We start from the raw sequence: 18,495 nt of genomic DNA on the forward strand, positions 1-18,495 counted from the left end.
TTGTGGTGACATTCTCAAGAAACTCAGCCTCTTGGCATGTACAAACAGAGATTACGTCTGCTGTTAGACAAACCCACCCCCCTTTTAAGACTGAGTGAATGCATTTGCAAGTGTTTCCCCAAAGGATCATTGTTATACTCAAGTGATTGAAGTGACTATCGCTCTATTCCAAAGAATTATATGTTTAATGAACGAGTTTAAGAGAGACACACAAGAAAATTAACCAATTTTGAAAATAAATTGATACGTTTATCCTAATCAGCTTGTTCAGAGATGTTATTACAAACCTCTGGAGTAAGTCCCCTTGGAGGTGGGTAGGGATACTACCACAAATGGAGCTAAAATTAAACAAGTTAAAGATGATTGTTGATTACCTAGTAGCATTAGCTAGTTCAGAAGCAGGTGAAATTTCTGTAGAAAGGAATTGTATCAAAACTAAGTGTAAGCAAGTGAACACGAGAGAGCTATAAATTATCTGAGAGATACAAATGTAAGAGAAGCACCTGTAAAGTCTCAGCAGCTGAGAAATTTAGTGGAACTTTCATCTAGTTCCTTCCTAAACTCTCATTTTCCACCCCTTCTTTTATTCAGCAGGAAGAAGTCAGAAATTTGTGTTGTACTTCACACAGTACAGTGACTATAAAACAGTTTGATAAAAACCTCTTAGTTACATACATTAAGAATAAAGATAGTTAGGACAACAAACTAAAAACCCATGACCAACATGAGGATTAAAATCATGAGAAGGCACAATTAAATTTTATTTTGTGTTTCAGAAACTTATGCTTCTATATGCTTCTATCATTTTCAGAAAAAATAGAGAAGGACGGGGTGGTTGCCTTATTAAATATCATAGTGTAAGAACAGGATTCTGGGTAATCGAAGATGGAGGACAGGAAACATTTCTGGATGTAACAGGCTGCTCTTTTATTGAGGTATTCTAGGTGTCCTTGAATTCCAGGAGCAGCAATTACTGTTTTATATACTGTTGCATCGTTTTGGAACTTTGAAGAAAAAAAAAAGTCAAAACAACAGCACTTTTAAAAGGGAGTGGAACAGACAAAGGCAGCATATGGTCTATGCAGGAAAGAGAGAGAGGGAGAGAGAAAAAAAAACCCCACACTTCTCACTGACACAGTAGTGAACCTATGCAGTTACTGCCTTTGCTGTTGAATTCATGTATCGCTGGACATCGGAGTACATCTAGGAAAATTAATAAACAGTGAAATTCACAACTGATCTTGGAGGAACCTGTCTGGGAGAGGTCATAGAATGGGCTGCCAGAGGAAGTGGTGGAGGGTAGTACAATTGCAACATTTAAAAGAAATCTGGATGGGTATAAGAATAGGAAGGGTTTGGAGGGATATGGGCGGGGTGCTGGCAGGTAGGACTAGATTGGGTTGAGATATCTGGCCAGCATGGACAAGGTGGACCAAAGGGTCTGTTTCTGTGCTGCATATCTCTATGACTCTATGAGAAAATTCTGAAATTGTGGCAATATTTGGAAGGGAATTGGCACCAATTCTTGATGTGAATCATAGGATAACGACAAAAAAATGAGAATGGGAGATCCATATATAGATTAGGAAGATATATGAATCATAAGCTTTTACATTTTGCACAGTGATTAAAGCCTTTTGCCAGATATTGTTGCAGTAATCAGCTTCAACAACTTTGTTTCATGCGACCAGTGTATTCTGTGAAAAAAAGACTTGAATTTATACAAAGACCTCAAGAGGTTCCCAGAGTACTTTTCTGCCTATATGCATTTTTCAAGTTTAGCACTATTGTAATGCAGAAAGGACAGAACAAGCTCCTAAAAACAGCAATGTGATGACAATGAGATGGTTGTGGTAATCTTGCTTGAGGAATTACAAGGATATTGAGAATAGATTCCTTGCACTTCTTTAAAATAGTGCCAAGGACACTAAAAAGCAGCATTCCAGAATACCACCCTGGAAAAAAAGCAAATTACTGCAGATGCTGGAATCTGAAACCAAAAGAGAAAACGCTGGAAAATCTCAGCAGGTCTGGCAGCATCTGTAAGGAGAGAAAAGAGCTGATGTTTTGAGTCTAACTGACCCTTTGTCAAAGCTAAAGAAAGGGAGAAATAGGGAGGTATTTATACTAGGCTGAGAAAAGGCGAGTCATGGCTCCAGAAGCAAAGGTAGCAATAAAGAGGTGATAATGACAGTGGATAGAGAGAGTAAATACCTTGTCTCACACTGAGAGGGAGAAGGAAAGCAGTGAAGGTGGACAGGGGGAGAGAGACAAATGAAAATCCTGTCAGAGAGAAGAGCAGTACTTCCTCAGGGTAGGCATTCCTGGAAGAGAGGTGGCAGTGGGTTAAACACCTGGATAAAAGCAAATTACTGCGGATGCTGGAATCTGAAACCAAAAGAGAAAATGCTGGAAAATCTCAGCAGGTCTGGCAGCATCTGTAAGGAGAGAAAAGAGCTGATGCCCTGGAATGTCATTTTGGAATGCATTTATTTTCACATCTTCAGGGTGGGTCTTGAATCCACAATTTCCTGCTTCAGATTTGAGAATCTTGGCACCACACATATATATAAACATGCAAATTAGGAGCAGAAATAGGACATGCCCTTTGAACCTGCTTTATCATTCAATAAGAAATGTTTGTGTTTTCAGTTCTACAATCTAGATCCAATAATTTATGTTCCCTTGTCAAAAATAATCTATCTACCACCATCTTAAAAACACTCAGTGACTATGCTTTCCCTCCTTTCTGAACTGGTGTTCCAAATATATAAAGTATAGTAAGTCAGTATGAAAGGGCATGCAATTAAGAACAGGTGTGTTTATATTGTCTGGGCTGAGTGTAAATTCTAATTAGTGCCTTAACACATTTGAAACCTAATATTTTTGTTTGTGCATGCTATGTATGCTTATTATATAACTGCCTGATTGACATTGAATACAGGTGTGATCATATAACTTAGCAGCATTCTCTTTCTATACAAACAGAAATTAATAGCCTAGGGTGAAATGTTCTGGAGGTTCAGTACCTGGCGTGAGTACCTCCGCCTCCTGAAAACATGAAGAAGAAGAACTGAAACCTATACAGTCAATAAAGATAAACAATTTAAAAATAAAAAGTGCGCATATTTATGTGCTACAATAATGCTAAATGTGGACTATTGAATCTTGCTTCATCTGATTGTTTCATGGGTTCTGTTGTTCATGTAGCTAGATTTCTCTGTGGCTTGGTTGCCCTGTGATGCTGATGTTTCGTCCCTGGCCATGGCCAAATGTGGCTTACAGATACATGACTCAGTCAAAATCATTGGTCCCATCTGGACTGGCTCAGAATTCTGAGGACATTCCCACATTGATGAGGTGCAGTGACCAGCTGGTCTGCATATTTGCTCCAGACCAATTTATCCCTATCTGTACCATATACAAAACAGTCCCACAACTGCTGAGATCTATTTCTCCCCAGACATATACTTCTCTCCTCTTTGGAATACTCCCAACCCTTCTGGCCATCTGTCCTTCTTGATTTCGCTCTGATACCTCTCTGGTGTCTTCTGGCTACAGTCAAACATGGTTTTTAGCTGGCGGCTGAACATTAAGGACACCAGCTAAATGGGCTATATGGAGCCGATCTCACATGTTTGACTCTGAATTTCCGGGTCCTCCTCAAAACCTTGTGCCATAAACTGTGCACAATTGTCACTCATGACTTATTCAGAGCTCTTGAACTTAACAAATATTTCATCCAGTCAGTCTATCCTTGCTTCTGCTGATACCAACATCATGACGATCACCTCAAGCCACTTGGAGTGGTTATCCATGACCACGAGTAGCATCTGTCCCTCTAGTGGTATAGTGCAATTGGCCTGAATTTGCTGCCATATTGTTTGAGGTTATTTCCATGGGTGAAAGAACAATAATGGGCTGTAAAGAACTGTAAGTAATCTAATTTAATGGAAGGCCCAAATTTATTGAAGCACAAGATTTGCATGAACCCACTTTCTTCCCAATCTGGAGGTCCATATTCAGCCACCAAAAATAACTTCTGCCTATCTCCTTCACTTGCACCATGCTGAGTTTCCAGTACTTGGTACACCAGGTCCTCATCAGCAAATTGTGTTGCTTTGCTGGAGGTCAATTCCATCGAAGTTGCAATTTCAAAACTGCCTTGAAATCCGGATTTCCCGTTATTAGTATCTTCCATTGGATGGCTTCATGTCAAAGGCCATAAACCAAACAATCCCACAAGGTATCTTGGTAACCCTCCAAATTTGCAAAGTTCTGCTAACCACTTTAAGGCAGCCATGAATTTAGCAAATAACTCTCCTTCATGCTGTACTCGTTTGTAAAGACAGAAATCTTCTGCAATCATCAGTGGCTTGAATGCAAAATAATTTCCTAACAGTTTGAGTAGCTCCTGGAATGTCTTCTCCACAGGCTTCTCTGGTTGCAGCAGACTCCTTCAAATTGAAAAGATCTTGGTTTCAAAGGTACTTAAGAAAACTGGTGCCATGATGTCCTTAGCCATTTTGTTCACATTGAAAGACAAATTTACACATACCATATATAACGTCCAATTTTCTGACTCTTCATCAAACAGTCTAAACTGGACTGCCATTTTGTTTTCCCGCCACTTGAGTCTAATAGACATTCACAGCCCAAATACCCTTGGTGCATGCTCCCCTGTTGGCTGTTCCCTCACCAGCTGTGCTAGCATACTATGTCTCCATGGTGTCACCTGCACCAAAGTTCTGTCATGATCACCACTCTCAGTTAGACATCCTATGCCATTTCTGAAATCCAGACAATGCCTCCTCGGGACAATAAATGCCATTTGCATAGGTTATGGGCCAAATCTCACTCTCATTGCCAATTGGTAATATTGGTACTTCCTTTAGGACCAGAAATTATATACCAGGTAGACAAACAGTAATCTGAACAAATGGCAAATTGATAATCTTCACACCTCCATAGCCAGTTCTACACTGGACCCAAGTTCTGCCACTCCAGGTGATGTGATGAGCTCTCTTAAAGGGGCAGCATTCTCAACTACATACATAGCAGAAGTCAACTATTTATAGGAGGCAGTGACATGGTGGTAATGTGACTGGAATAATCAAGGGCCAAACTAAAGCCCTGGGTCAAATCCCATTGTTGCAGCTGGTGGACTTTATATTCAGTATGGATGTGAGTTAGGTTACCCAAGGAAACCTAAACACATAAATAAAAAGCAGGCCACACCACTGGTGCTTCACCGGAGGTTCATGATGTTACCTAGCATGGTGACAAAACGCCTGAAAATGAACCTTACAGCTCAGCAAGCAAACTTACTAAATTGCTAATTTGCTAATCCAATCAATATGTCTGGAATATAAAGTTACTTTCAATAATGGTTGCCAAGAAACTACCACCAATTTTTGCAAAACCCCACTTGTTCTACTAATGACCTTCAGTAAAGGAGATACACCATGCTTAGCTGGTCTGGTCTAAACGTGACTCCAATCTCCAACAATGTCTATGGGTCTTAAATGCCCTCTGACAAGGTATAGCAAGCCATTCAGTTCAGCATCAATGAGTATGGGCAACAAATATTCCCAATGATGCTCACATCCCATGAAAAAAAAGTATCCATTGCCTTTCTAAGATATCTATGCAGTCCAGTGGCCAGCAGCTCTGCAGCCTTGGCAGTACTACCAATAGACATGGTATTTGCTTAGTTTCAAGAGGAAAGAAAGAATATTTTGTGGCATTCTCACAGGTTAGTGGAAATTTTATTTCTGTACTAAACCTGATATGCATGTGTAGAATTGGAGAATGGAGCCTCTATAGCTATACCTTCATACATCAATTGTAGCGTGCAGAATGGATATTTTAAATGTTCTACTTTTAACAAAGAAGAAATTGAATTTGTTTCAACTCAAAATATGCATGTTTCAATAGAGATTATACAAGTAATTGAACACTTGAAATCTATAGAAAATAACAATTCATCTCACAAAAAACAATATCCTGTATAATGGGTGAAAAGTACCTCTCGAAAGTCTTGTTCAAAATGACGAAGCTGCAGGCATTGTTCTAGTTTGAGATGGTGTTTTGACCAAAACTGGTCGAAGGCATTTTCAGTTTCATCCAATTGCATCAGTAGTCTATCACAAACAAAATTTGGGAATACCAAAGAATTACAACTTCGCCCAATTGATACCACAGAATAATATATTACAAATTATTGAGCACTTCTGTAATAACTCATTTTTATTTAAATTAAGTATAAAACAAAGATGAAAACAGTCTGTTTTTAGAACTTAAAGTGCAATTTAAAGTAAAAACAGAAATTTCTGCACTTATAAACCATAAAAAGTCGCAAGTCTGCACTTCTTTCTTAATTCACAATTTTATCTGAATCTAGCTCTGTAACCACCTATTCCCTTTTCCCTCCTATGCTTGCATAATTTGTCTTTAACTATATTATATTGTCTGCAAATGATAGGAAGATCTACAGTACAATCTGTGGGTGAAGAAGTTTTTCTGAATTCCCTATTGGATTTCTCCTTGTCTATCATCCTGTTTCATTCTACTTTTCCAAAAGGAAACATTTTCTCTACATTCATTTCATCAAAATCTTTCATAGTTTTGAAGATGTCTCTTAGGTCTTTTCTCAACATTCTTTTTTCAAGAAAGCAGAGTTACTGTTGGATGGGTTAGTAAGCCCTTTCTCGCTTGGAATCTTATGAAATTTCTAACGAAACTTGCTGTATTATTAACTGACAGGTAATTAATGTACAAATCTGTTTAGTGAATGAATGCAAGAAGGAACAAATATAATAATGAGTTGACTTTTATCTTCAATAGAAATGAATGTTGATGTGGAATCACTTTAATCTAAAGACAATAAAGAAACATTAAAGAAGCAATTTTAGTTATAACACAATTTTTCAAACAAAAAAAATCATCTGAATTCAGTTATCACTAAATAAGGTTTATCATATTGTAAATAATAGTTGTGCAGCAAAGAAAATGTTCTGCTGTTGATGCTGTCACTAACCTTTCAACTGTAGCCATATTTTCCAGTTCATCAGAATTCAGTGCATAATTGGGATTTTTAGTAAGTGGTTCCTTAATACATATTAGTAAAGTGCTGCCTTCCTTTACTGCCAATTTCAGTCTCTCCTGAAAAACAAAAGCGAAGGCTCGGTAATTGCTGTTTTGAATTGACATTTCAATTTTTTGGAAAAAAAAGCAACATTTAGATTAGTTAATGCTGTGCATTATCCGAATGAATATACAATGCAATGTGTGCATTCTTTTGCCATATTTGTAAAGGGTTTACTAATTTCTGTGAAAGATTGAGTGTAAATAGTATGCTAATGAAGGCAAAAGGGATCCAGTGGTATGTGCAGAACATCACATGTCATGTATCCAAGACATACATATTTGTGTGTGTGTGTGGAGGAAGAAGAAGAATGGAACAATGGTAGTGAAAGGGGCCTTCATAGCCAGGGGAGAAGACAGGCATTTCTGCAGCATTGGCATGACTCCAGGATGATATGTTTCCTCCCTGGTGTTAGAGTCAAGGATATATTGTAATGGCTGGAGGACTTTCTGAAGGAGGGTAACCAGTCAGAAGTTGTGGTCCCCATTAGTACCAATGCCAAAGGTAAGAAGGGGTGTGAAGTCCTCAAAGCAGATTTTAGGGAAATGGCAGGGGTAAATCAAATTGGAAGGAAGAAAAATCGTAACACAAAGTTAAAAAAGCTGCTGAGGAGACAGGAATATAGGAGAGACAAAACCAAACATCAAGTATGCTTCATATGCTCGGAATATAATTAACAAAATCATGTTAAGGGCACTCTACCTGAATGCATTCAGCATTTACAAGTTAGATGATCAAATGGTATAACGAGAGTTAAATAGGTATGATCTAATTTCCATTACAGAAACATAACTGCACAGTGACCAGGACTAGAGACTAAATATTCAAAGATATTCAAAGTTTAAGAAGAACAGATGGAACAATTGTAAATCTTTGGAATTCCCTTCCTCAAAAGGCACTGGATGCAGAATTCTTAAATATTTTTAAGGCAGAGGTAGATAGATTCTTGATTAAAAGGTATGATAAAATCACAATTGACCCAGAGGACCATAGGGCTGCTCTCTCATTAGAGAGGAATAAGTGATGAGTTTAACCTGAGGGTCACCACACCTATGACAAGAGGCAAGGTCGAGAAGGTGTGACCTTCATGGTAACTTCAGTCAGAATGGAAACTGAACCCTCATTGCTGGTGTCACTCTGCTTTGCAAACTAGCTGTCCAACCAACTGAGCAATGGGCTGAAAGCTTATTGAAAAATGCAGGAATGTAGAATTGAAGTTAAAATCAGATCATCTATGGTCTTATTGATTGGCACAGCAGGTTTGAAAGGCCTACTTTTATTCCTTGTTTATATCAGGTGGAGTTGTACTGACAATAAGAGGTGATCAAAACATTGGTAACAGAGGATCTCAGATTGGAAGAACAATGTATGGAATCTGTTTGTAAGCAGCAGCAAGAGGCAGCATACATTGGTTGGAGTTATTTATAAACCACCAATAGCAGTTGTAATGTGGGGCATGATATTAATCAGGAGATAGGAGAAATATGTAGTATGGACAACAGTTATCATGGGTGTCTAAGACTTAAGGGCATAGGTTTAAGATGAGAGGAGAGAGAGATACAGAAGAGTCCAAAGGGGCAATTTCTTTTCTCACAAGAGGGTATTGAGTGTCTGGAATGGTCTGCCAAAGGTAGTAATGGAAGCAAGTACAGTCTTGTCATTTAAGGAACATTTGAACAGGTAGAAAGGGATTTATTAGGAGAAAGTAAGGACTGCAGATGCTAGAGATCAGAGCCGAGAGTGTGATGCTGGAACAGCACAGCCAGTCAGGCAGCATTCAAGGAGCAGGAGAATTGGTGTTTCAGGCTTATCCCCAAACAGAGGTAAATGGAACTAGATTATTTGTGAAAACTTGGTGGCATGGACAAGTTGGGCCCAAGGGTCTATTTCCATGCTGCAGACTTCCATGATTCTATGACTTCAATCTGCATATAGACTGTGTAAACGAAGTGAGCACTAAAGTTGTGGAGGGCAAGTTTTTTAGAGTGTGTTAGTCTTGACGTTTTGGAACAGTCTGCTGGATACCTATAGCATGTGGACTACAGTGGTTCAAGAAGGCAGCTCACCATCATCTTCTCAAGGGCAAGTCGAGACAGGCAATAAATGCTTGCCAGCCAGCAATGCCACATCCCATGAATGAATTTAAAAAGAAGCCCTTTGGAAAATGGAACTTATGAAGGAATGAGGCAAAAATTAATTGAGGTGGATTACGAAAATACGTTAAAAGGCATGACTGGACATCAGCAATGTTCTTTAACAACCTGTACATAGACAATGTAGGCATAGTTCTTTAAAAAAATATTACTTGCCTCACAGTAATTATATATTCCTTCAAGGTGCAAAATCTTAAAAAAAGGTCATGAAACTGTGGTTGACAAAGAAGGTTAAGGATTGTATAAGATTAAAAGAAAAGATTTATAAAGTTGCCAAAATGTTAGTAAATCTGACAATTGGGACGTTTTAAAATATGGCAGAAGAGGAGCAAGAAACCAAGAAAGGGAGAAAAGCATATGAATACAACCTAGAAGAAAAAAACACGAAAACAAACTTCAAAACCTTCTATAGATATGTAAACAGGAAGTGTTTGACTAAGATGAATAGCAAAATGTAAAATCTAAGAAGAATCTAAGATGAATGTGAGCCTATGGGTAGAGTCAGGAGAATTTTTAATGAGGAATACAGAAATGGCAGAGAAACTAAATGATTACTTTGTGATTGTTTTCAGAGTAAGGCACAAGAAAGCTCCCAGAATTAGAGATTCAATTGACTAGGGAGAATTGAAGAAAATTAGAATCAATAAGAAGATTGTACTGGAGAGATAAATGAGGTTGAAAAATGCTAAGTCCCTGGAACCTAAACTCTACATCACAGGGTGTTGAAAGAGGTGGCAATAGACAGTAGACAATAGGTGCAGGAGGAGGCCATTCGGCCCTTCGAGCCAGCACCACCATTCATTATGATCATGGCTGATCATCCACAATCAGTATCCTGTTCCTGCCTTAACCCCACAACCCTTGATTCCACTCTCTTTAAAAGCTCTATTCATCTCTTTCTTCAAAGTATCCAAAGACTTGGCCTCTACTGCCTTCTGGGGCAGAGCATTCCATATATCCACCACTCTCTGGGTGAAGACATTTCTCCTCAACTCTGTTTTAAATGGCCTACCCCTTATTTTTAAACTGTGTCCTCTGGTTCTGGACTCACCCATCAGCGGAAACATGCTTCTTGCCTCCAGAGTGTTCAATCCTTTAATAGTCTTATACGGCTCAAATTGATCCCCTCTCATTCTTATAAGCTCAAGTATTTTTAAGCCCAATTGCTCCAGTCTTTCAACATATGAGAGTCCCGCAATTCTGGGAAATGACCTCATGAACCTATGCTGCACTCCCTCAATAGCAGAATGTCCTTCCTCTAATTTGGAGACCAAAACTGCACACAATACTCCAGATGTGGTCTCACCAGGGCCTTGTACAACTGCAGAAGAACCTTTTTGTTCCTATACTCAATTCCTCTTGTTATGAAGGCCAGCACGCCATTAACTTTCTTCACTGCCTGTTGTACCTGCATGCTTGTTTTCATTGACTGATGTACAAGAACACCTAGATGTCATTGTACTCCCCCTTTACCTAATTTAACTCCATTTAGATAATAATCTGCCTTCCTGTTCTTGCCACCAAAGTGGATAACCACACATTTATCCACATTAAACTGCATCTGCCATGCATCCGTCCACTCACCTAGCCTGTCCAAGTCACCCTGTATTCTCATAACATCCTCCTCACATTTCACCCTGCCACCCAGCTTTGTGTCATCAGCAAATTTGCTAATATTACTTTTAATACCTTCACTTTTATCATTAATGTATATTGTAAACAGCTGCGGTCCCGGCACCGAACCTTGTGGTACCCCACTGGTCAGCGCCTGCCATTCCGAGAGGGACTCATTTATCACTACTCTTTGATTCCTGTCAGTCAACCAATTTTCAATCCAAGTCAATATTTTGTCCCCAGTACCATGTGCCCTAAGTTTGCTCACTAATCTCCTTTGTGGGACTTTATCAAAGGCTTTCTGAAAGTCCAGGTACACTACATCCACTGGCTTTCCCTTGTCTATCTTCATAGTTTCATCCTCAAAAAATTCCAAAAGATTAGTCACCACAATTTTCCCTTGTAAATCCATGCTGACTCTGACCTATCCTGTTACTGCTATCCAAATGAGTCGTAATTTCATCTTTTATAATTGACTCCAGGATTTTTCCCATCACTAACGTCAGGCCAACTGGTTTTATCTCTCCCTCCCTTCTTGGAAAGTGGGACAACATTAGCCACCCTCCAATTTGCAGGAACTGATCCTGATTTGATATAATATTGGAAAATGAATACCAATGTGTCCATGGTTTCTAGAGCCACTGGTTTCTAGTACCCTGGGATGCAGACCATTAGGACCCAAGGACTTATCAGCCTTCAGACCTAACAGTCTATCCAACACCATTTGCTACCTAATGTAAATTCCTTTCAGTTCACCCATTACCCTAGGTCCTTCAGCCACTATTACAGCTGGGAGATTGCTTGTGTCTTCCCCAGTGAAGACAGGTCCAAAGTACCTATTCAACTCTTCTGCCATTTCCTTGTTCCCCACAATAAATTCACCCATTTCGGTCTTCAAGGGCCCAATTTTAGTCTTAACCATCTTTTTTTCTTTTCACATACCTGAAAAAGCTTCTACTATCTTCCTTTACATTTTTGGCCAGTTTGTCTTAGTTCCTCTTTTTTTCTCCATGTATTGCCTTTTTAGTTATCCTCTATGACTCTGTTGCTCTTTAAAAGTTTCCCTGTCCTCTGGCTTCCCGCTCATCTTTGCTATGTTATACATCTTCTCTTTTATCTTTATACAGTCCTTAACTTCCCTGGTCAGCCATGGCCGCTCCTGCCTCTCCTTAGGATCTTTCTTCCTCTTCGGAATGATCTGATCCTGCACCTTCTGCATAATATCCAGAAATACTGCCATTGTTGTTCCACTGCTATCCCTGCTAGGGTATTGAACCATTGAACTTTGGCCAGATCCTCCCTCATAGCTCCATAGTTCCCTTTGTAATACTGACATTTCCGATTCTCCCTTGTCCCTCTCAAATTGCAGATTAAAACTTGTCATATTATGGTCACTACCTCCTTTACTTTGAGGTCCCTGATCAAATCCGGTTCGTTGCACAACACTAGATCCAGAATTGCCTTCTCCCTGGTAGGCCCCAGTACAAGCTGTTCTAAGAATCCATCTCGGAGGCACTTCACAAACTCCCTTTCTTGGGATCCAGTACCATCCTGATTCTCCCAGTCTACCTGCATGTTGAAATCCCCCATAACAACTGTAGTAATACCTTTGCGACAGGCTAATTTCAACTCCTTATTCAACTTACGCCCTTCATCCAGACAGATTTGGGGGCCTGTAGATAACTCCCATTAGGGTCTTTCTACCCTTAGAATTTCTCAGCTCTATCCATACTGACTCTACATCTCTTGATTCTATGTCCCCCCCCTCGCAAAAGACTGAATATCATTCCTCACCAACAGGGCCACCCCACCCCTCTGTCTGTTAGTCTGTCCTTTCGATAGCACATGTAGCCTTGAATATTCATTTCCCAAGCCCTGTCCACTTGAAGCCACGTCTCAGTTATCCCCTCAACATCGTATCTGCCGATTTCCAACTGAGCCTCAAGCTCATCCACCTTATTTCTTATGCTTCATGCATTCATATATAATATTCTTAATTTGTTACTCCCCTCACCCCTCCTATCAATCCTTATTTCACTTGACCATACTGTATGATCCCTTCTTGAATCTTCTGTTCCATTGATTGTGTTGTCTTTCTTAACTTCTCTTATTCTCACTTTCCCTTTAACTTCCTTCTTAAATTTCCAGTTTTTCCCCACCACTACTTAGTTTAAGCACCCCTGTATTGCAGTGGCAAACCTGCCTGCCAGAATGCTGGTCCCCTACCTATTAAGGTGTAACCCATCCCTCTTGTATAATTTATCCTTACCACAAAACATATCCCAGTGATCCAAGAAGTTAAATCCTTGCTTCCTGCACCAGTTCATCAGCCACACATTCAAGTCCATTATCTCCCTGTTCCTGCCCTCTCCAGCCTGAGGAACTGGAAGCAAACCAGAGATAACCACTCTAGAAGTCCTGCTTTTCAGCCTTCTTCCAAGTTCTCTGAAATCCTGCTATAGAATGTTCTTCCTCTTCTTCCCAACATCATTTGTGCCAATGTGCACCATCACATCTGGCTCTTCATCTTTGCCCTTGAGGATTCCCTGCACTCTGCAGGTGACGTCCTGGATCCTGGCACTAGGTAAGCAACACACCATCCTCAATCCCACCTGTTGCCGCAGAAGCCCTGTTCAGTCCCTCTCACTAGTGAGTTCCCTATTACCATGGCTCTGCATGATGTCTGAGTCCTCAGCTCTGCCTCCATGCCAATTTTTGATTAGCAGACCTGTCCACCTCTCAGACTGGCATTGTTGTCTGTCTCGGCAGTTTCCAAGAGATTCAACCTGTTTACAAGAGGTACTTCCCCCGGGGTCTCTTGTACTTGAATCATCTCTTCCTTCCTCATCATCATCTTCCTTCTTCCCTCTTCTGTTATGCTTGGTGTAATGACCTTGCTGAAGGTCTTGTCCAGAAAATCCTCGTTCTTTCAGATGAGCCTGAGGTCATCTAGTTCTTTCTTCAGTGCTGCAAATGCTCCTTCAGAAGTTGAATGTATACACACTTTCCACAGCTATAGGAGCCAGAGACACCATCAGTGTTCCTGACCTCCCACATCATGCACGCAGCACACTGAATCAGCTTGGCAATCTTCCAAACTTCTGTAGATTCTGAAATTATTCTTGCAGATTTCAAGCTAGCAAATGTCACTCCTCTATTTAAGAAGGGAGTGAGAGAGAAAGGAAGGAATTACAGACCTATTAGCCTTTTATCAATAGTCAAGAAAATGCTAGAATCTATTATAAAGGATATGATAACTTGACAGTTGGATAAAAAAGATCAAATGGGCACAGTCACAATGGATTTCTGAATGGGAAATCATGTTTGATGAACTTGTTAGAGTTATTTTGAGGCTGTTCTGAACAAAATTGCTAAAGGGGAGATGATGGATGTAGTATTTTTGGATTTTCTGAAGACTTTTGATCAGATTCCTCTGGATGTTGGTGAGCAAAATTAAAGTACTTAGGAGAGAAGCAATATACTGGCACGGAGTAAGGATCAGTCGACAGATAGTAATCAGACAATAGGAATAAATGGGCCATTCTTGTGTTGGCAGGTTTTGACTAGTGGAGTGATAAAAAGTTCAGTAATCAGGTACAGCTATATATGAATTACTTAGACATGGAGATCAAATGTAATATTTCCAACTTTTCAGGTAATACAAAGTTAAGTGGAGGAAGGTGTGATCCAAGGAAAAGTGGTTTTAAGAGTATTTGGACAGACTTATTGAATGGGCAAGAACGTGGAATACAATATGGAAAAATGTGAGGTCATCCACTTGGTAGGAGGAACAGACATCACAGGATATACAAACTTTTGAATTAAGTAATAACTCTACTAAAATAGTCAAGGTACATCTTCCAAATGTTTAAAGCATGCATTTGCTAAATTGCTCATGGTAATTTTTAGGCTTAAGTATTACCTTGTACGCATCGTCAGAAAGCAACATCTTAACTGGTTTTGCACCACTATTTTTATAGATATAAAATGGTTCCCATAAGAAAACAAGTTGTTCCTTATAATTATCATGATAATTGGAAGTAACGGCACACATCACCACCATAACACCTATTACCTTTAGTTCATTGCGTTTTTCTGTGTGAATTGTGAGCAGTAGTTTTGTGGACTGAACATCATTGGGTAACTCCGTCTCTGCAAGTTCAGTGCCAAATGACTGTAATAACTGTGCTGTTGCTTTCACTGTCATAGCAAAATTTTCTATAGCCTGAAAATAAATACATGAAATTTCAGTAAAACCATATAACATAAAGGCTAACACACTCTCTTTAATTTTTACAGTAACTTGTTTTACTTGCTATGCATCTGTTTTATGTTAAAATTTTGAGATGTTTGAAAGCCAGTGCTGTGCAATTTAATATTAATGATGATTTGTCTAATATCAGTATAAGCTAACTAAATGTGTCAAAGTTTCCATTAATTGCAAATTTACAAAGACGGCAATCGATAATGTTAGATAAGGGGCTAAAATAATACATACAGAATGAAAGACAAAATGATCTGGGACTTTGATCAGATCACCTCTTGATATTATCAACTGTAACAAGATGATAGTGCCTGATGCAACAAGGTTAATTTCTGCAGTTATTTACCAATGAAGGTCGAGTATGCATTTGGGAAAGGATGAAATAAAGCAAACAAGTGGTATTTTCAGGCATAACCTGTAAATAGGACAACATAGAATGGCAATATAGATATGGCTTTCAAACTTATAAGCAATCACATTTGATTGTAAAGTCTATGGGGAGAAGTTACAGTTGTCACAATTCAAGGAAAATGTATAAAAATATATAGATTTCAAGAAAGCACCACTGTTAGGTATTTATGTAGGTGATTTTATTGGAAGTTGTTTTGTTAGTAGTCATATCTTTAGAAGGGAAGGCGATTTGAAAATGAATACTAAATTGATTTAAAAAGTCAGTACCGTAAACATGTAAATAACAAAAGAGAAGAAAACAAAGATAAGTTAATCATTTGTAAAAAAGACAAAATTTATATTTTTGCACTCACAGTTCGATGATGAATCCACTGATTGTGACAATATTCCAGAGTACCTCCTAAATCTCTCGTCAGTTGACTTTTTTCAATGTAGCTGTGTAGATCTGCTATAGTATTTAACATGATAATCTGCAACAGAGGCAATGAGAAGTAGCTTTTGAGCCATCAAATTATGCTTAACTTTCCACAAGGCAGTATAATAAAACACAACCAGATTAAATATCTGAAAATCAAAGGCACCATTACATCGGATTCAAACAATCTATGGCTATACATTGCATTAAAAATAACAATGTTGCTATAAAACATACCATAAAGGAACGACTTAAACATTAGCCTAGACAATGAAGGATCTTTTATGAAACTATTTACTTATATGACAGGTAAATCCAATATTTTGCACAGAATTTTAAAGCCCTGTATATGAAAGGGGTCAGATAGGATCAAGTTCCTTTTGTTACATCAGTCTGTGATATATGCACAATAATGCTCAGGCATGTGAACATTGTATACATTCATTCTATTGTTCAGTTTAGATTTCTTCTACATGCTGTGGTCAGCTAAAAACATAATATGCAAATCCAAGATCATTTGAGTGGGAGATGTTTCAAATTGCCTTATGCATATTTTATAAGGGAAACCGGCAGCTAACCAATATTCTCAAAACTTTTACAATTTTTGTGAAATAATTAACTATGTTCAACGTGATATTTCTTCCACAACTTTGTGATACTGTGATTTGAACAATCTAAGAGTGATGACTCCAAATCCGAACAAAAACAAAGCATTTCACATCTGATCTGAGCTTGATGTTGCACACCACTGGATTCTGTAGAAATTTATACATGGCAAAGTTCAAAGCTACTATCAGTTGAGTAAGTCTCTGAGCTTGTAACACAAATTGTTGAATCTCCAGAATACCTGATAATACCATTAAAACCTGGTAGGAAGAATAATAACTTAAAAATAATAAATCCATTTGGAAGGTGGGATGAGGAAGAAATGTAGGGCTGTATCTTACTGGCAGAATCTTACAGGGGCCTTTGGCAAGATTTGTGGCAGAATCGTGCGAAAAGTCCAAAGAGGCCTATCTCATGTTGGGAGAAACTTGCTGCATCTATCATGCAACAGCCAGATGTCAAGTCAAGATTCTTGTTAGGCAGCAGCAAGTTAAGGATTATTGCTTGTTAACAAATATTTTAACTGCAAATGTAGCCTCATTGATATGCAGCTAATTATCTCACCAAACCCACCAAGCAAAGTAGCAGTTGCAGCACCCCCAGCATTTAACTATCTACAAAAGGCAAGATAAATTCAACTGCACTGAGGGTTCATGAGGTGCAGTGTTAATGTCCCTACCTTTGATTAGGAGATCTGGTTAAGTCCCACCTGCTTTAGAGGTGTGTAAAAACATTTCTGAATAGGTTGACTAGAGAATATTATAAATTCAACCATGCCAACCACAGCTACATTGGCCTACTCTCAAACATCAGAAAAGTGAAAAAAGTTGTAGATTTTATTTCTATCACATGATCAATAGTTTAGGTTCCAGTGTTTTGAGAAGATTTATAGCTCAGGTTGATGTTCTGGATGTAGATTTGCTTGCTGAGCTGGAAGGTTCATTTTCAGATGTAACAAACACTACATTGGACAAACAGGCAGAAAACTAGCTACCAGGATACATGAACATCAACTAACCACAAAAAGACATAACCCACTCTCACTAGTGTCCTTACGTAGGTATGAGGAAGGACACCACTTTGACTGGGACAACACATTCATCCTAGGACAAGCCAAACAGAAACACACACAAGAATTCGTAGAAGCATAGCATTCCAACCAGAACTCTATCAACAAACACATTGACTTGGATCCCATTTACCACCCTCTGAGAAAAAGAATAGGAAATGACATCACCATAGGAAATGATGTCACCATAGGAAATGACGTCACCAACCCAAGAAAACCCAAACATATAAATATAAAGCGGCTACACCACCAGTGCTTCATTTGGAGGCCCACTGAAGATGTCACCTACTATGGTGATGCAACTTCTGAAAATGAACCTTCCAGCTCAGCCAGGGCTACTCAACTCTGAAAATTGTTACAGACCTGCTCCAAAAATAGCTAAAACATCTGAATTGCACTGGTGAGTGACTGCCCTTGACATCAAAGCATTTGGCTAAGTGTGGTATCAAGGAGTTTCAGTGTAGTTGAAGTCAATGGAAATGAGGAAAATACTGTCCACTGCCCAGAGTCATACCTAGCACAACTGAAATGGTTAGTTGTGGGTTTTGGAGGCCAATCCTATCAGTTCTATGACTTTGCTGTAGGTGTTGCTCAGGGCATTGTCCAAGGTGAAAACATCTTTAGAAAGAAAATCTTTGATTAAACATCTGATGTAAGACTAGAACTGGATATGTTTGTGGATGATTGCACTGTTCAGTTCCATTTGCAAAACCTCAGATAATAAAGCAATCTGTATTCAAATACAGCAAGACTTGGATAACATTCAGGTTTTGCACTGATAAGTAATGTTCATACTGTATGACTACAAAGCACTAG

The 18,495-nt window shown here is 38.9% G+C and overlaps 1 protein-coding gene across 3 annotated transcripts in view; it reads right to left on the reverse strand.

Moving 5' to 3' along the window:
- mcf2l2 (MCF.2 cell line derived transforming sequence-like 2) overlaps positions 1-18,495 on the reverse strand; it is a 390,224-nt gene that overhangs the window by 203,310 nt on the left and 168,419 nt on the right. For all 3 annotated transcript variants that reach the window (XM_072572454.1, XM_072572457.1, XM_072572456.1), the window contains exons 6-9: positions 15,943-16,059; positions 14,990-15,139; positions 7,040-7,164; positions 6,029-6,143 (exon numbers count right to left, since the gene is read on the reverse strand). In XM_072572454.1, coding sequence (XP_072428555.1) covers positions 6,029-6,143; positions 7,040-7,164; positions 14,990-15,139; positions 15,943-16,059 — 507 coding nt within the window. The remainder of the gene's footprint in view (positions 1-6,028; positions 6,144-7,039; positions 7,165-14,989; positions 15,140-15,942; positions 16,060-18,495) is intronic.

Source organism: Chiloscyllium punctatum, chromosome 6, assembly GCF_047496795.1.
Source record: "Chiloscyllium punctatum isolate Juve2018m chromosome 6, sChiPun1.3, whole genome shotgun sequence".
NCBI lineage: Eukaryota > Metazoa > Chordata > Chondrichthyes > Orectolobiformes > Hemiscylliidae > Chiloscyllium > Chiloscyllium punctatum.